General features: G+C 41.9%; 1 protein-coding gene across 1 annotated transcript; it reads left to right on the top strand.

The window, feature by feature from the left end:
- The first annotated feature begins 224 nt into the window (after positions 1-224).
- LOC310746624 (cytosolic phospholipase A2 gamma-like) lies at positions 225-18,766 on the top strand. The gene is made up of 14 exons (XM_083580576.1): positions 225-460; positions 1,332-1,448; positions 2,244-2,386; positions 5,173-5,371; positions 6,129-6,237; positions 7,533-7,673; positions 9,238-9,291; positions 9,989-10,054; positions 12,804-12,932; positions 13,115-13,240; positions 13,861-13,968; positions 14,792-14,946; positions 15,877-16,051; positions 16,524-18,766. The coding sequence occupies exons 1-14, from the start codon at positions 437-439 to the stop codon at positions 16,679-16,681; spliced, it is 1,704 nt and encodes a 567-aa protein (XP_083436702.1). The 5' UTR covers positions 225-436; the 3' UTR covers positions 16,682-18,766.
- Positions 18,767-20,078: the final 1,312 nt, after the last annotated feature.

Below are 20,078 nucleotides of genomic sequence, written 5' to 3'. Positions count from 1 at the left end.
TTCAGAATGTGGCAAGCCAAAGATCTTAGAAAATGAGCCAACAAACTATAGCATTCCTCCCAAACACACCCACAACAGCAAAATTGGGATAACTGCAACAGCTGATGCTTTCAATTAGTTAAATCCGTCAGCCTTGCAAATAGAAAGCCTGGAGCAGCAGCTGTAAGGCATATATTGAAGGGATCGTATTACTTCTAAACACATTCCCTCCCACTCTCCTGAGTCATTCAGTACTGGCCAGTAGCAGAGTCCGGGTAGAACTGTGGAATGCTGAATCTCGTGCAGGAAGTCAGCTTAATGTGAAGAAAAGAGGAACACCGCAGGCTCAGTGCCTGCCAGAAATTTAAAACCCTGACATTTAGAGGAAGCCCTTCGGCTACGCCGTCATTTGAGTGTAAAGGCACTGAACCGACCTTGGAGAAATAGGGAAGAGAAGATGGCAAGTAATGCAACTGGGAAGGTAAGCTATACCTCTGAGAATTAGCAGTGCACCTGTCTCTGTGCCAGCCATCATGGTACCCTCAAAATGTTGTTGAACTCCCATCAACCCCAGCCAGCATAGCCCATGAGCAGGGATGTGGGTAGTTGTTGTCTGTGAGTCCATTTTATTTGTTAATAGCTGTCACAAATATATAGTCTGTTAGGTCTTAGCATAAGTGGTTGCCAGAACAATGTTATTTATTGAAATTTTGTCTTCATCAGTTGGACTGCTAAAGCAAACATTAAAAAAAAAAAGTAGTATATTTCTCATCAACTGCCAACAACGAAAATATTTTCTCCCTACTATTCAAAAAAGGGAACTTTGGAAAGTCCCACATTTGTCACCCCTAACTACCAGTTGGCATCTCTATACTTTTCTACAGGAATACTTCTCTACAGCAATTCTGCTCAAATTGTGTGGAGGGGCTGGGGAAGCTGTAGCCCCCCCCATGTTATTGGTCTATATCTCCTGTTATCCCAGACTATTGGCTATGCTGGCTAAGGGTGATGAGAGTTGGGCATACAGCAACACCGAGCAGGTATATTATAGTAGACTCAGCCAAGGGTTGGTGTGCACCTTCATTTGCTACTGTTCCCACATGGCAAAGTAGATATTTGAATGAAAGCATCTCACACCTCCCAAATAAGGAACAGTGTGATGTGAAACAACCCAGTGTGGATATCACTATACTGAGCTGGGGAACACAGTCACAGATGTCACTGCTTCAAATGAAGATACTAGCTTTCTTGGCTGAAGGCCAACATATGGTAAGTATCAAGTGCTCTGCTTTGTACGTGTTGGCATGTGACTGTAAGTGTTCTGTTGGATCTGTTTTGTATTTTTTTGGCAGGGAGAAGCTAAGGTCCGTATTTCTAAAGCACTCTCAGAGGGTGAAAAAGCAGCTACAGCTGCCAGGAAGGAAGAGGTGAAGAAAGGCCTTGGCAAGCTTGGGATTCCATATAATGAGGTAGGAATTCATTTTGTGCGTCTGCCTCAAAGGAAGGAGTTCAATGGGGCTTATTCTCAGACAAGTTTGTATATAGTTGCAGCTTCAGACTTTTTGCAATCTCTATCTGGTATTAAACTGTAAATACATTATCATGTAAAGCATCGGATATTGGAAACACTAAATGCCATTGACTGTTACCTGCCAAATACAGTCGTACCTCCGCTTACGTATCCCTCTGGGATTCCTTTCTGCTCAATTCAAGAACACAACACGTCTTCTCCACTGCAGACACAGCCATTTTGCCTGATTAGTCGCATGAGCCAGTGTGGTGTAGTGGTTAAGAGCGGTAGTCTCGTAATCTTGGGAACCGGGTTCACGTCTCCGCTCCTCCACGTGCAGCTGCTGGGTGACCTTGGGCTAGTCACACTTCTTTGAAGTCTCTCAGCCCCACTCACCTCACAGAGTGTTTGTTGTGGGGGAGGAAGGGAAAGGAGAATGTTAAGCCACTTTGAGACTCCTTAAAGGGAGTGAAAGGCGGGATATCAAAACCAAACTCTTCTTCTTCTTCATGACATGTGCACTATCGCCTACATCACTTCCCTCAGTAGCAGAACACAAACTTTACGAGTACATCTACCTCACAGTTCGCAGTTGCGGTCCGTGTCATCGCCTGTTACTGTTTTACAGCATCTGGAAACTGTATAATTCATTATGAATCACCCTGTATTTAATTTAAAGACATCAAAGTTGATGTCAAACAATATCTAACCTACAGAGGTTACCTACTGAGTATATCTGCATTCCTTCCATTAGGACCAAATCCCAAATATTGCTGTCCTGGGATCAGGTGGAGCTGTGCGGGCCATGATTGCTCTCTATGGGACACTAGCGGAGCTGAAGAAATACAACCTCTTGGACTGTGTGATGTACTTGGGCGGGGTGTCAGGTTCTACCTGGTAAGTGCAGAGTGGCAGTGGCGTAGCGTGGGCTGTCAGCACCCGGGGCAAGGCAAGTAATTTGCGCCCCCTAACCCATGGATTTGCACCCCCTAACCCATGGTTTTGCGCCCCCTAACCCTAACCCCCAGATGTTGTGCCCGGTGCGGCCGGCCCCCCCTGCACCCCCACGCTACGCCACTGCAGAGTGGTAGAGGGGAGAGCAAATACAGGACTTAAGAAGGTAGAATTATTTGCCTTGCTAGCTAGTTCAGATGAAGTTAGAAGCCATCTTGGCAAGTAAGTGTTACATTTATAAATACATAAATATGCTTTGCCTCACCTTTCACAGCCCAGTGCCCTGCAGTTATTTTGAACTACAACTCCCGACAGCTCCAGCTACTCCAATAATAATAATAATAATAATAATAATAATAATAATAATAATAAATACCTCAGCCACTCCGGACGGCTCCAAACAGAATAAAAAAGTGATAAAATATCACACATTAAAAACTTCCCTAAATAGGGCTGCCTTCAGATGTCTTCTAAAAGTCAGATAGTATTTCCTTGACATCTGATGGGAGGGCGTTCCAGAGGGTGGGCACCACTACTGAGAAGGCCCTCTGCCTTTTGGTAGCTTTTGGTAAATGATATGGTTGTTTAAGGTTTAAGAATTCATATAGATCTCTCTCTGTCTCCCCCCCCCCTCTCTTTTGCATAATGCTAGAATCCAGGATCATCCAATGTGGGGAGATTCAGGATAGATAAAAGGAAGTGCTTCTTAATACTGCACATAGTATGGAATTCTCTACCACAAGGTGCAGTCGCTACCACCACTCTGAGTGGCTTTTAAACAGATTCATGGAGAATAAGCTTATTAGTAGCTTCTATTCATGATGGCTAAACACTATTTCCAGTATCAGAGGTCCAAAGTCTCTGAATAACAGTTGCCGAGGATCCAGAATGGAGTAGGGAGTTGCTATTGCAACATGTCCTATACATGGGCTTCCTGTAGACATCTGAATGGCCAGAGTAAGAACAAGATGCTGTTCTGCTATGGCCTGGGGAGGTTTGGCAATACCAGTGTTGCAGGAAGAAGTCAACCTTACACAGTGACTGACAGAAGCTAATGTGCCAACAAGCTGGTTTTACCACATGACAACAGCGTTCTCATTGACCGGTCCTACAAATTCCTTCAAAATATACAGTGGTACCTCAGGTTACATATGCTTCAGGTTACAGACTCCGCTAACCCAGAAATAGTGCTTCAGGTTAAGAACTTTGCTTCAGGATGAGAACAGAAATCGTGCTCCAGCAGTGCACAAGCAGCAGGAGGCCCCATTAGCTAAAGTGGTGCTTCAGGTTAAGAACAGTTTCAGGTTAAGTACATACCTCCGGAATGAATTAAGTACTTAACCCAAGGTACCACTGTATTCCTAATGAGGGTCACATCTGAAATCCTTCCATTTTTTCCAACATAAATGTTCTATTTCATTAAAAGGTGCATTTCAGCCTTTTTACTTCTAAACCACCTCTAAATGGCTCGTACCCAGGTAATAACACCTTAAAAAAAACACAACCAAGAAGATAGACAAGTTTAGCATCCAGCAGGAACCCAGTTTACGGAGAAATAAGCTATTGAAATAGGACAGCTTCCAAACCAGAATCATCAGTTAGGAGAACTACCCAGAAGGCAATACATCATTAGCTCATAGGATGCATACATGAAAGGAGAGGTCAGGGAGCTAAAACTGTCTTGCTTTACTTTATCTTCTTCTGTCCATCAAAAAGTCATTAACATACCATTCTTATATCTTCCCAAGTTTTAGGGAAGATCGAGGAGATACTAACTTAAACTTCCTGACCATCTGTGCCCTTGAGCTACACAAGCAATCCTTCAGGGATAGATAAGCAAGAGATACAGTGATTCAGTAGTTTGCACAATGTAGAAAGACAGAAAGAGAGACTGTTACAAAATGCAGGGATACAAGAATTAAACCACACATTGATACATAATTCTATACAGTGGTACCTCGAGTTACAAACCCCTCAGGTTACAAACGCTTCAGGTTACAAACTCCACTAACCTGGAAGAGTTACCTTGAGTTGAGAACTTTACCTCAGGATGAGAACAGAAATGATGTGCCAGCGGTGCAACGGCAGCAAGAGGCCCCATTAGTGAAAGCACACCTCTATTTAAGAACAGTTTCAGGTTAAGAACGGACCCCCAGAACGAATTCAATTCATAACTAGAGGTACCACTATATAGAGAATAAATGCAATTACTATGGGATAGATACATGAAGCAGCTAAAACAGAATCCTTGTGTCAAAATTTATGTATTAAATCTTACGCAGTGGCAGCCACTGACAGAAGATAATGTGCCAACAAGCTGGTTTTACCATGTGACAACAGCGTTCTCATGGCCCAGTCATATGAATACATTCAGTGCTGGATTTATGTATAAGCTAAATAAGCTATAACTTAGGGCCCCACTCTCTTGGGGGGCCCCAAAAAAATTAAAAGAAAAAAATTACAATTACTTTGATAAAATACATATTTTGGTTTGTGCAAATGGCTTTAGATACCTATTAGGTCCATAAATTACCATATAGCATAAATTCAACACAAAAAACAGTGACAATTTGTTGTTGACAAAGGACAGCTGGACATATAAAGGGCCCCGTTACCTTCAGTAGCTTAGCGCCTCATCAAACCTGAATCCGGCCCTGAATACACTCCAAATGACTATCACAGAAATCCTTCGCATGTTTTCCAACATAAATGTTCTGCTTCATTAAAAGGTGCATTTCAGCTCTCTACAAACATGAAGACTGGGCAGAAAAAATAGAAGCCTTAGAAAAAAGTCAGTGTGAAACCCTTGTCAAAGGCCAGTGGGAATTTCAGAAGGCAATGAAAGCTGTGATTGGGGCTGCGGAAGATGAATGTTACTCTTTGACTGATTTCTGGTCCTATTTCCTTGTGCATAAACTGCTCAACGAGGTGAGTGGAGAACTGTAACACACACACACACACACACACACACACACACACACGTGTTCTTCTACAAGGGTGGGAAATCACATTTCCATCGCCACATACCAAAGATGGGCAGGACCAGGGCTGTCTTAAGCATATGCAAAGATTCGCCCGGCGCCCCCAGGTGCCTAGTCCCAGGCGTGCAGGAGGGCAGAGCCAGTCGGCTGCCTCAGCATCTTGCTGGCTCTGTTGCCCCCGAACTTGCGGCGCAGAGCCGCCCGCAGCCGAAGAGTCCCCCGCAGCGTTCCAACTGATGGGCGGGCTCTTCCCCAGACTCAACTCTTGGGCCCCAGACTCTCGGCCTGGCGCCCCTGAGAGCCTGGTGCCTGGGTGCCCTGCACCCCTAGTGCCCATGGGTAAGAAGGCCCTGGGCAGGACCAAAGCCAAAACTAGGTGAAGCAACAGATATGAGAGGCTCTATTACAGTTCAGGGTCACATCCCAGTATGGCAAAAGCACTTGGGTGGGGCGGTTGAGGGGTGTGGCCTGTAGGAAGACCAGGTGCCTAGGAAGGACTGAAGGGATATGTGTATATGTTATTATTATTATTAGTAGTATTAGTATATTATTTCATCCATGTGGGTAGAAGTGCTTTGAGGCTGTGTTATACATAGCATTCTTGGAAGACCAGGGTTGAAGCTCCCTTTAAAGAGGGCCAAGAGTAGTTTGGAAGCCATTTAGGTATCAAATTAATTTAATTTAACCAAATGCCTGCATTTCAGCTTGATGAGTCTGAACTACCTGTGCACAGGGGAGCTTGTGAGAATGGGAAAAATCCTTACCCGATCTATAATGCTGTGGACAAGCAAACCTATGAGCAACAACATGCAGGTAATTATATCTATTCAGACTTACATACTGTGTCTAAGAAAATCAAAACAGGCAGATGGCCATTTGTTGGAGGTGATAGCAGTCGCGTCCTGCATTGAGCAGGGGCTTGAACAAGATGACCTCCAAACTCCCATTCAGCTCTGTTTCTATAACTAAGTTTTGCAAAGGAAGAGAAAACTGGTGAATGGAATCCAGGCATGCAATTAATTAATTTTAATTAACATCCAGCCCACTTCCAGTGTTTGAGGCAGACAAGAATATTTCCCTCACAGTGTTAAAATCCCCAGAGTTTTCTGGGAAGAGGGACTGAATATTAAACCACTCTGAGAATTGTAGCTCTGTAAAGAGAATGGAGGTCTCTTAAATCTCAGCACCATTGACAAACTATAGTTCCCATGATTCTTGGGGTAAGCCATGACTTTTAAAAATGGTAGTAAAGGTAAAGGGACCCCTGACCATTAGGTCTAGTCGTGACCGACTCTGGGGTTGCGGCGCTCATCTCGCTTTATTGGCCGAGGGAGCCGGCGTACAGCTTCTGGGTCATGTGGCCATCATGACTAAGCCGCTTCTGGTGAACCAGAGCAGCGCACAGAAATGCCATTTACCTTCCCGCCGGAGCGGTACCTATTTATCTACTTGCACTTTGAGGTGCTTTCGAACTGCTAGGTTGGCAGGAGCAGGGACCGAGCAATGGGAGCTCAGCCTGTTGCGGGGATTCAAACCGCCGACCTTCTGAATGGCAAGTCCTAGGCTCTGTGGTTTAACCCACAGTGCCACCCGCGCCCACCCTTTAAAAGTGGTATGATACTGCTTTAAATGTATAGTGCAGATGAGGCCATAACTATCTACTCAATCCCCAAATATTGGCTCTGCAAATAGCCAGATGTGTCAGGACAGAAAACAGTTGTACTTAATTGCTGAGTGTTAAAATGGCTAATGCTGAAACCCTCACTCGCATTCCCAGGAGCAAGGAAGGTCCACTGATTTCAACAGGTTTTACTTCTGAGTAGACATGGTTGGAATTATGCTGTAAGCTGTCATTTTGCCTCTTCATGATGTAAATGTTAAAGTAGCACATCTCTTCCTATTTCACCATTTAGATGTGAGAAGTCTTTACTCACCACCCTGAGGAAAGTTACTAATCTTACTGAAATTTGTTTCAACTTCTTTCCAAATCCCAACAGATGTTTCTCTTGTTGCTGTAAGGGAGATGTTGGTGGCAGGTTTGCTCATATTTCCCCTGGGCATCCAGCCCTTCTCATATCTTTCCCTCCAATCTTTTGTTTGTTTTCCAGGCACCTGGTTCGAATTCACCCCACACGAAGCTGGGGTTCCTGGCCTGGGAGCATATGTAGATATGAAGCACTTTGGGAGCATATTTGAAAATGGGCAACTGACTCAAGAAAAGAAGAAAAGAGATATCTGCTATTTGCAAGGTACCTGACCTCCCTCAGCATCTTAAGAGCATGCCATTCTCAGAATGCCAAATTCCAAGCAAAGTAACACATTCTGTGTTCTCATGGCCAATGAATAGGAATGTAGAGGAGGCTCCTGAATGTCTAGATCAAACAAATAAGATATGTATCAGCCACTCCTTCATTAGATGTGTGTGAGAACTACAGATGGAGGATGAATTTTGAAATATACTCGGAGTCTAGTGTTGATTTCATGCTCTTTATTTCAGCTCATGTCAAACAGGGAGTGAGTCTTCCCCAAAATCTCTGCCTATATATACACATTATTTACACAATAGGTCCCGTGTGATTGGCTAATTCAACTCCCCTCCTGAAGCCTGATTGGGCGGCTCCTGCAGACCAATCAGGATGCTGCCTTCTAGGATCCTACTTGCCTATTTTTCTAGGATCCAAGCTCAGTACATAACAAATCTGTTCAGTTTTCCTGCTAATGTGAACCTAACAAATTTGTACTTCATGAAACAAAACACACCTCTCCTTTGGAATTGGCCCTTTTCCAATTTTTGTGACACAGTTCCCCAACTAAACAATGCATACAAAAGTACATGCACTAATGAAATGTGAACACAAACATAACGCTTAGTAGACAAAATTGTGTTTAAAAATTGGGTATGGTAGGACAAATGTGCATGAGAATGCATACAAATATTCTTGCAAACCCCCTTTTTTAAAAAATAAACATTTATTAAGAGACCAGAAGCTGCCTTATTGGGCATTATTACAATAAACACCCCAAAAGAAAGCAAAAGAGTATTTCTATACGCAACAACAGCTGCTAGAGTGTTAATTGCCAAATATTGGAAAGGGGATCCAATACCAACTAAGGAAGAGTGGCAAATGAAATTGTGTAAATACGTAGATCTAGCCAAAATGACAGAAGCAATAAGAAATCACTCGAACGTAAGGTTTAGAAAAAGAATGGGATTGTTTTAAAAATTAACTGTGTAAACATGGTTCCCAGATTAAAACTCGGATGTGCCTAGATTAAATTTCACAAAATAAATAGATAGCTGGATAAGATATTTTACATAAAGAGAAGGTTGAAAGAATACTAGAACACAGTACAAAGGAAAATGAAATAAAGAGAGATGTAAAGAGGTAGGGGGAAGTCAAATATTGTATTATGGAAATGAACATGTTTAGAAGAGTAAATTATGCATGTAAATGAAGAAGAAAAGATGGTTTATATCTCTAATTTTTAAAATGCAACAACAGCAGCAGCAGCAACAACAACAACAACTGCAAAAATGGGCAAACCGAGCTTAACATTGGAAAAATGAGAAATCGTGAGAAAACAAATTTAGCAGATTTGTCTATCCCTAGTGAGGAAGGGTTACAGCAGAAAGCCCTGGTGCTAACAATCTGTACAAAAATGGGCTCTTTGTCTGTGTGTGATTATATTCATAACCTTCCCTTTCTGTGCTGATATTATGTCATAAAAAAAATAAATATTAACTTTGTCGTTACTTTTACTGCCACCAGGTGAAACATATGATTGTTAATGCCACTGCTTTCTTATTTTTAGGTTTATGGGGAAGTGCCCTTGGAAGCGAACAAGAACTCTATAGGACTATAATGGGTATTGCTCTTTTATCTTCTTTTTAAAATATGGGGTGTGCATTGGCTCTGTGTGTATTCTGAATTATAAAGTGGATTGGGATTTGGTTTTTTTCTGGAAGGTTTCCTGCATGCAATCCTGTGGGTGCATGTGCATACAATTTTGCAAGTTTAATTCACTCTGGAGGTGGGCTGGTGCCTGCATATTTCATTCACTTTAGCCAAAGAAGAAGAAGGGAATCTGGGGACACTAGCCCTTTGCAGTGATTCAAAGCTTCACTTAGTATTAGAACTGGTGAATGCAGTATCTTTAAACCTGTATCTTGTCTCTAGGACAAACAAAGACTCTAGGTGAACAAAGGCTGACGAGTGATTATGGTATTGTTGAAAGGAGGCACCATATTTTGTCAAAACGAAAATCGAAAATTCAAAGTCTGAACAATGTATTGGTTGTCCCCTCCCTTTTTGCAATCTGAATATTGCCAGCTATTTTACTACTTGTTGCCTTTGGGAAAGATGGTTTTTCATACTGTTTTGAGAGAGTTTGGCTCTGTATACCAGTTGTTGAGAACCATGAGTGGGGGTGTGGTCTTGCAAGCAGATATCCCAACCCAACATTTAGACATTAGGTTGGTTGGCCAGTGTGAGAACAGGATGCTGGATCAGAAGACCCTTTGACTCTTCTCATTGTGTGTGAACATGCACATTTCTTTTTCAAGATTCTTTGCTGAATTATCTAAAACAAAAGAGATCAGGAGACTCTTCCTCAGCTTCAACAAACTTGGGTAAGATGTTGCAACCAACATTAATATCCTGGTCTCCCTTGTACTTGGATTTGATTTCAAGTTCAATTGTGTGTGTTAATGTATATAACTCATAGTGTTGCAATCTTCCTGGTTTTTGTTTGTGCTTTTCTCATGTGTGTCCTTGCGTAAGACTGTGTCGCTATCCACCCACATACAGAGAGTGTTACAGGGTGCACAACTACTAAGGTAAAGGTAAGGACGCGGGTGGCACTGCGGTCTAAACCACTGAGCCTCTTGGGCTTGCTGATCGGAAGGTCAGCGGTTCTAATTCCCACAACGGGGTGAGCTCCCGTTGCTCTGTCCCAGCTCCAGCTCCCAGTTCGAAAGCATGCCAGTGCAGGTAGATAAATAGGTACTGCGGGAAGGTAAACAGCATTTCCGTGTGCTCTGGATTATGTCACGGTGTTCTGTTGCACCAGAAGCAGTCTAGTCATGCTGGCCACATGACCCGGAAAGCTGTCTGTGGACAAACGTTGGCTCCCTTGGCCTAAAAGCGAGATGAGTGCTGCAACCCCATAGTTGCCTTTGACTGGCCTTAACTGTCCAGAGGCCCTTTGCCTTTACAAGTACTACATTAGTGATGTCTAAAATTCCTGGTAGAGGACAAGGATCCTGAGATCATGTTAAGTGTAGCCAAATTCTGTGCGTTTGCCATAAAACTTAGGGAACAAGCTGTGCTATCACAATGATTAAGGCCTTAAATGATAATTTTAGGTTATATGTTAGTGACTAAGTTTTAATTTATATATTTTTTAACTGTTGTTATATCTGTAGTGTCCCTGTTATACCTAATTGCAAATTCAAATGTATTCCTCTCGTGTTTTATATCTTCCTTGATATTGTATGTGGGCTGGAACAGGTCTGTGACCGAAATAATAAATTCAATTCACTACATTAGTATCTATTCCATCAAGGATGAAACAAAAGAATGGCAAAGCTTGTGGTGCCCCCAGGGCATTTTTTGGGGAGGAAAAACAGGCAGAAGGGGCAAGATCAGTTTTGCTCACCTGAAATAAATTGTTGAAATACCCTACCAAAGTGATGGGAAACCTGTGGCTATTTTGATGTTATTAGGCCTTCAATTCCCACCAGCCCAGATAGCATGGCCAATGACAAGGGATGATGCGAGTTGTAGCACAATAATACCTGGAGGATACCATGTTGATCACTAGAATATGTGCCTAAGGGTTTCAACAGGCTGAGTTCAATATTTCTCAGGTTGAATTCAGTTATTGCCATCATCAGCCTCCAAACTTGATGAAGTATTGCTGGGGAAACTGTGAAGCATTTCCTATGCCCCTCCACCTAACCATGGGATCAGAAAAGGTCTAATGTTCAAGAAATATATTCCTGACTAAACATCAGGAAGAACCTTTCTGACAGCAAGACCTATTCGACGTTCAAATGGAATCCCTCAGGAGGTGGTGGACTTTCCTTCATTGGAGGTATTAAGCAGAGGTTGGATGGGCATCTGTCATGAATGCTTTAGCTGCGATTCCTGTATGGACTACCATATATAGGTTGAACAAGATGGCCCTTGGGGTCCCTTCTAGCTCTACAATTCTATGATTCTATAGAAGTATTTTGTATTATATGAGTATTCTTCTGCTTTATGGTACAATCCTATACATGTCTGCTCATAAGTAAATCACACTAATTTTGATGGGCTCTACATACATACATGTGATGTGGGTGGCGCTGTGGGTTAAACCACAGAGCCTAGGACTTGTCGATCAGAAGGTCGGCGGTTCGTATCCCTGCGACGGGGTGAGCTCCCGTTGCTCGGTCCCTGCTCCTGCCAACCTAGCAGTTCGAAAGCACGTCAAAGTGCAAGTAGATAAATAGGTACCACTCTGGTGGGAAGGTAAACGGCATTTCCATGCACTGCTCTGGTTCTCCAGAAGCGGCTTAATCATGCTGGCCACATGACCTGGAAGCTGTAGGCCGGCTCCCTCGGCCAATAAAGCGAGATGAGCGCCGCAACCCCAGAGTCGGTCACGACTGGACCTAATGGTCAGGAGTCCTTTTACCTTTACATACATTCATCATTTTATTTGTATGCCACCTTTCCAAAGTATAAACCATGCGCAAGGTAGCTTACGACATGAAAAAGGTTTGTGAGTGGCAGCCTTCCCACAATGCACAACCACCCCATGTGCAAGCAATAGTATGTTTTCAGCTAACAGCACTGAATCAAACAGCACACAAATAGATTTTAGTCCCGAATGTCCCACTTCCTCCCAACGTCTAGCTATACTATTTGTTGTTTGTACCCTTAGGCCTTACTCAAAGTCTGTTTTGGGGTGCAATCAATGAGTGGGGTTCTTCTAGACCAGGCATCCCCAAACTTGGCCCTACAACTCCCATCATCCCTAGCTAACAGCACCAGTGGTCAGGGATGATGGGAATTGTAGTCCCAAAACATCTGGAGGGCCGAGTTTGGGGATGCCTGTTCTAGACACAGAAGTTGAGAGGAGGTGGAGGAGGAGTAACTTTACCAGCAGGTGGCAGCAGAGAGGCTTCAGTGGCTCTGCAGCTCTAAGCTAATGGGCATCGCTAAACCAGATCTAAATCAGATGCCAAAATAATTTAGTCAGTCTTAGAGACTATGCACCTAGACTTGGAGGTAGAGTGGAGTTGCATATGCTGTTCTTCCTTGAGCAGCAATATGTCTTGAGCCAGGCCTGAGTATTTGTAATTCTCTTTTGTATGCTCTTTTATTGCCAAGATCAAGATGACCAGAAACTTAAGACACTCTATGAGGGTTATCAGTCGATTTTAGAGCTTCACCTCTGTGAAACATCAGATGGAAGGATAGCAGATAAGCATTTTGACCACCTCCGCAACATTTTGAAAAGTAAGTGAGCGTCAGACAAAATCCCAAATATTGCTGCAAATTAAGATGACTTTGTTTAATATATTATATTTGTTATGCCTAATAAAGCTTTGGTGAAGTAAAAGTCTTTCATATACCCTTAGCTATTGCTCATTTTTCTTTTCCTGCTTTAACACTCCATGTCATTTTGTCTGCAAAAATAGACCATAGTTCCAGCAGAAGCTATGAATTGCTTAGAGAGATCTGCAAGACCTGGTTTTCTGCTAATGCGGAAACAAGAAAGAAAGACTGTATGAGACTGTGTCAAGCACTGGACCTGGATTTTGGAGGCAAGTGTAATAGCAACCATGCATTGCCTTTGAGCTACTGTTCTTCTCGAAAGTCTCCTCAAAGATATCTGAGTTTGGTAGTACAATGTAATCTGGAGGAGTGTCTCTCTTTATTCTTCATCCTTTTATGCCCAAGTGTTAGCATCTCTTACTTCCCCATTTTTTCTTCTTTTAAAACTTATCCACAATAACAATGCATGTCATGGGGTTCAAAAAAATCTGCTACTCTTTGGACATTGGAAATCCATTTTACCACTAAAGAGTTGTAATGAGTGAAAAGATTTGCAATGGAGAGAATTGAATGTGGTGCCCTCCATAAGTTTTTAGATTCCAGTTGTTGTTGGCCTGAGCCAGGATGGCTAATGGTCAGGGCATGATGGGAGTTGTGGTCCGTAACATCTGGAGGGCACCATGTTGGCTATCCCTACTATAGAACCAAATGATCTGAGGAGCTCTAATCTCAGACAGACTCTGGGATGGCAACTTGACTGGTTTAAGATAGATTCATTCCATGTTCAGTCAACCAGTCAGTCATTTTATTTGGATACCGCCTTTCCAAATTAAAAAAATGGTGAAATTATTTTTTCTCATTCTTGACTCTAAATATTATTCCCTTTTAGGTTTTGCCAGTGATTCCCTCCGTGTTTTACATGATGTGGTGAGAAAGACGTATTTATGCCTTTTGAACTGGACATGGGGAAGCACTAATAACTTCCTGTACCACTGCTGTAAGCATATGTTGCATTGATATTATTATTTTTATATATGGATACCACTGTTCTGAATGTTATGCTCTTGGGCTGCAGCAAAATCTCTCTCCCCCCGCACCCAAATATGGCTACCCAGGAAGAGACAGCTTGTGGTAACATATAGTTGCTTCCTGGAGAATTTCCTGATAATATTCCTTCCTTCCTTCCTTTCTATTATAGGATCAGTAACTAGGTACTTAACTATAATTATCTGAACCAGCCAAGGCCTTGGCACTTACATGTAGTACAGTCCACCAGCCACTTATTCACACCTGCCACTTTTTGCCTGAATTCCCAGAGTTGTGAGGCCATAGCTCCATGAATGTCATGGAATAACCTGGTTATGATGCAGAGTGTGATATCTGTATCATAGATAAACACAGCTCATTGCACACATTGCTCATGGCCTTCAAGGAAACCGCAGGCAAAGGGTTATGGTTTGAGAAGTTGCCCACTCATTGCATCTGTGTAGGAGGTACCTTTACTATAGATGAGTGGACTTGATTTGGGATGCCGATGGCAGGTTAGTAGGACTTGTGCACTTGGCTCAGCTCTCAAATCCTTTACATGGGCTCAATCCACTTACACCTTTCATCAGCCTGTAGACATTTCTGATGCAGAAATATGACAAACTGAAGACTGGGGTGGGGTGGGGGACTGAAATTGACTGATTTGCCCATATATAAGCAGCAGTAGTATTGGTATGGCTTCTTAATAACTAACTTAATAACTACGTAGGCAGCAGGTTGATATTGATTCCAAAAGCTTTGTATCGATGCTCTGTTTCACTTCATATGTCTAGTGGATGTTGAATGTCCTGACTTGACAAGCAAACAGGTTGTCTCTCTGATTGATGCTGGCCTGGCGATAAACGCTGCTTACCCATCCCTTCTTCAGTCTGAGAGGAAAGTGAAGTTGATCCTCTCCTTTGACTTCAGTGCCGGAGATCCTTTTCTGGTAAATTCATTTAATTTACAGGAGCAATCAAACATGGCTAAAATTCTGGTCAAAGGATAATTCTGTTAGGATTCATTAAACAATATTACATAAGCTTAGGTATCCATGTTTTAGGTTTAAATAAAATAAATTTAGATAGGAGTTGGGGATGTTGGTAATCATCTTCAGATATCTCAAGGGCTGTTACATGGAAGATGGAGGAAGCTTGTATGCTACTGCTCCAGAGGTAGGACTTGAACCATTGGATTCAAATTACACGAAAAAGATTCCAACGAAACATTAGGAATAACTTTATCATGGAAAGAGCCATTCCACAGTAGAATGGACTGCCTCAGAAGATGGACTCCCCTTCATTGGAAGTTTTTTAACAGAGGTTGGATGGTTGTCTGTCAGGGGTTCTTTGGCTGCTGTGCCTGTATTGCAGGATCTTAGACCTCATAACCATTGGGGATCTCTTCCATCTCTTCAATTCTTTGATTCTAATATGTTGTTATCTAAAACTTCCTTCTGAAGATTCCTTACCAGTATCTACCACGGCATTACTCCTTTTCATGCCACTCTGTGATATCAGAAGTGCCCTCCCATCAGATGTCAAGGAGATATAGAACTGCACAATTTTAGAAGACATCTGAAGGCAGCCCTGTACTGGGATGTTTTTAATGTTTGACATTTCATTACATTTTTATATGTGCCGGAAGCCGCCCAGTGTGGCTGTGGAAACCCAGCCAGATGGGTGGGGTAAAAGTGCCCTGGGACTTCCTAAAGCAGCTTACGAGAGAGCCTAACTGTATCACTTCCCATGTCATGATGGTAATGTCTGAAGGGTCCCTAACAGCTGCCCAGGAAGTAGCCATGAGTATTCTTTTCAGCCAGTTGCTATTTACCTAAGTGGATATGGCAATTAACTATAGACTTTCTCCTTCGGTTCAGACCATTAAGAAAGCCATTAAATACTGTGAGGAACATGGAATCCCATTTCCCAAGATCGATGAGAGAGAGCTGCAGGACACGGATGATTTGAAGGATTGCTATATCTTCAGAGGAGATGCAGAATGTGTCCCAACTGTCGTGCACTGTCCACTGTTCAACAAAGTCAACTGTTCAGGTAATGTGTCGATGAGATCCATTTGGTAAGTGTGCAGTTGATCAGATAGTGGAGTTAAAAAATTATCAAGACAAAATAATTGGATACATCATTTTATTTCTAGTGCTGAATTCCTTCCTTATGCTTAAACTGAACCAATCTCCCTGTAGTTCTTACTTCCTTTTGCTAGCAAGGTTTTTACAGTTCCAGCATTTGAATTTCCCATACCATCTTCCTTTCTCCAGATTCATACAACTCTTTGACCCACCAAGCAGATTTAATTTTATTTGGCGCAGCAAAACTCCAATTTTCATTAGTGATGATGGGGACCAAATTCAGAATTAGAATAGGATCACTGGAAACAGAAGTCTTTTATCCTCTCTTTCAGTAGGACAGATGAGTCATGCTCAGTGTTATAATTTTTCCCTACAGTTAATGGAATATGTTTTCAATTCCTTATAATTCATTAATACACAGCAACTCTCATTTTCAGATAAAATTCATGAATACAGAGAACAGTTTTCTACATTCAAGATGAGCTATTCAAAGGAGGAGATTGAAAAGTTGCTCACTGCAGCAAAGCAAAATGTAGCAAATGTTCACGAAAAGATCTTGGAGGAGATCAAGAATGTTGTAGGTCCTCCTTCATAAAGGGCTTAAGTAAAGTTTTTTCCTCTTCAACATTTGCTTGACAACAAAGTTCACATAACAAGGATTTTTCCTCTGCTAGAGTTCTAACTTTTGTTAGCATCATGGTTATTATTGGCTCAATTTGTATCCACTATTCTAAAAGTATCAGATCAGTATATATATCACTGATCAATAAAAACATAGCATATATCAATGGCCTCATTTGGACACAATGCTGGAGTTTGACTTGAAATTAAATTAACAAACGTTGGGATTTATTGCAGTTAGGAGGGGACCCAATATTGAACTAACTTCAGTTTATTATTTCTGAAACTACAAACTATGGTTAGTACCTATACAGTGGTACCTCTGGTTATGAACTTAATCCATTCCTGAGGTCCATTTGTAACCAGAAACCACTCGTAACATGAGGTGCGCTTCCGCTAATGGCGCCTCCCGCTGCTGCCGCGCCGCTGAAGTGCGATTTCCGCTCACATCCCAGGGCAAAATTCACAACAAGGGGCATCTACTTCCAAGTTAGTGGAGTGCGTAACCCGAAGAATTTGTAAGGGGGATGGTTCGCAACATGAGGTACCACTGTAGTTCAGGGGAAGAAGAAAATCTCAAATTGCCATTTATGATCCATCTGTGGTCAGGAAAGGGAAATCAATCAAATAAAATTGGCATCCATTGTTGTCTTTAAGTTCTCAAATGATGTGTAATGAAATACCTTTTAAAAATTGTTTTGATGTATCCTTTCATTTAATGTGATATAAGTTACATGAGTTACATAGTTACATGAAATAGTGATTGTGAGATGAGCAAATGTGTATTTGGTGGTAACTGAACCGCAGCGAGATGGAAACACAGACTGTGTTGAATACAGGTCGGAACGAAAATTATTGCCTTCTTACATCTCTAGTTGGCAATGAAGGACTGGCAGTAGTAGACAGATACATTTGGACCAAAGGCTATACCTGAGTCTCCCTCAGATATATAACATCACATGTGCTCTATTCACACATTACTCATGTGTAGGGCTTTGCTGTGTTGAAGAAGTAGCAGGACTATGCTTTTAGCCTTGCCTTTACATCACTACTGCAAGAACCATGTGCAGTGTGTGGTTGAGTTTTCTCTGTGATGTGTGAATACCTGCTCATGACTCCCACATGACTGGGAGACCTGCACAACTGGTTGCCCTGATTGGTGGGAATATTCATGTGCAGATCCTTGCAAATGGAAGTTTAAGCTGTTGATAACCACAAATAGCAAGCTTTTACTGCAGAAAGGAGTAGTCATGTCATGGAGGGGGCTAAAAGTGTGGCCTTGCTCCTCCAACAATGTGGCAAAACTCTACACAGGAGTAGCATGTGAATAAGGACTTTGCTATTCATGTATACCACGACATATCCCCACCTCCCCCCATGAACTCAGGCTATCCCTTGCCATTCAAAAGTTAAGGACAAAGTTTGCAAGCAAATATGCTCCTCATAACTCAAACATGCACCCATCCAGCATGTGACCAAGTTAGACAAAGACTCCTTGTGGTTACAGATTTTTTTTCTTGTCACACTCTTAATTAAGCACCAGTACTATAGCAAAAAGCAAGCATTTTTAAACAAATTTGCCGAACGTTTAATGGGGAGAGAAAGAGCAAAAAATGTGAAGAATCTTAGTTAGGGTGTGGAACATATCAACATCAATTCATCCACAAACAAATGACATGCTGTTTAAGCAAAGAAGAAAATAAAGTTCTTTGATGCACAAGTTTAACACTATCAAACACAGAACACATTTGCCTCACCCTGCATGAGTGCACAGAATCTTTCCTCAGAGCAATGCGTTGTGGAGCAAGAAACTGCAGACATGTTGCAATCCTTTTGTCAGCGTTCCCAAACAACTCCCTCTGTTTCCCCATTTGCACACAAGCCTACTCCCATCAGAGCAGGGCATACCTCTTAACCTCTGCAGCCCAAGCGTGTGGATGAAATTTTGGAACAGCAATTATTTGTTTATTATTTCATGAAATTCATATACCACTTGATTGAAAAAGAAAATACCTCAAAGCTGTTTACAAAATAAAACATAAAACCATATTTAAAGCAATTTACTTCCACGAGAATGTGTGGTGATTGCATCTGTATATATTTGGTATGTAACTTCAAATCAGAATTTAAAGAGCTGCGTTGGTATGTTCAGAATTCAGAAGGCTGTTTTAAAAAAGAAGTCCTGCCCTAGAATTGATCGGGGATGTGTGGCCTGGGCAAGTTCAATTATAAATTTATAGGAGTCAGATTTCTCAAAGCAGTACTAACCTAATTCCTAATGATTTCAATGGGACTAGATAGTGGGCGGCCAAACTGAAGTTGCTGGGCAGCCAAACCCTGACAATTGCTGGCTGGGGTTGATGGGAATTGGAGTCCAGAAACATCTGGAAGTCCAGGCTCCTCACACCTACACAATAAACAGATATTCTGGCTCTAATGTATTCAAGTCTAATGTATTCTCCTGATCCATCCCATTATTTCTGGTCAACCATACTTAAGACCTTGCAGAAAATTACTCTTTTATGGCACACAGATTTGGCTGATGTTCTCTTTGTTTCCTTTTAAACACTGAATAGTAGTTTATATTATTTTATCGGGTATTTAAATTGTGGATTTTAATATCTGATTGTTGTTTTTTATGATGTTTTTACCAACTACTACTTCTAAACTCCATTGCTCTTTTCATTATCTGCTTTTATTATGATAAATTGTATTACACACAGAGAGAAACACAAGCACACACATATTTAGTGTGTTTCTAGTGTAGGTTACCTTAGGAAAGCATTTGAAGAGTAGCATCCAAGAGTCTGAGATAAATATGCATATCATGGCTTCATGTAATGTGTTTTGCTAAGCACCTATCTCAGAGGTGTTTCAGCATAGACCAGGGGTGGCCAATAAGGTGCCCTCCATCGTCCCTGATCATTGGCCATTCTGGCTGAGGGCTAAATTGTATTCAAAAACATCTGGAGAGCACTAGGTTGGCTACCCCTGGTTTGTACAAATAATCTCCTAAAAGTGGTGTGTGTGTCACAGAGAGTAGCCCTGCCAGGAACCACAGGGGCAAAACCCTTCTAAATACATTTTTGCATGGTCCTGTGACAAATCATACATCAACAGAACAGTTAAATCTTTGTAAACACAGAGCTGTTTGTCTCTCTGACATCTACTTTTGCTGAATCGTTCATTCAGATCCACTTTTTGTTAACCCCTTAGGCTTTCAGTTATGCCATTTATTTTAAGCCACACCAGCCTTGGTATCTATTTAGTATGGCAACTTAACATTAATCTGCATTGACAGACACACAATCCACATACAAAAGCTGTCTGGGTTGGCAGTTGAAGCTTATCTCAACAGCAATGGAATAGCA

The sequence above is a fragment of the Podarcis filfolensis genome, assembly GCF_964270895.1.
Source record: "Podarcis filfolensis genome assembly, chromosome: 13".
In the NCBI taxonomy this organism is placed as follows: Eukaryota; Metazoa; Chordata; class Lepidosauria; order Squamata; family Lacertidae; genus Podarcis; species Podarcis filfolensis.
This window is presented reverse-complemented; position numbering and strand designations above follow the sequence as displayed.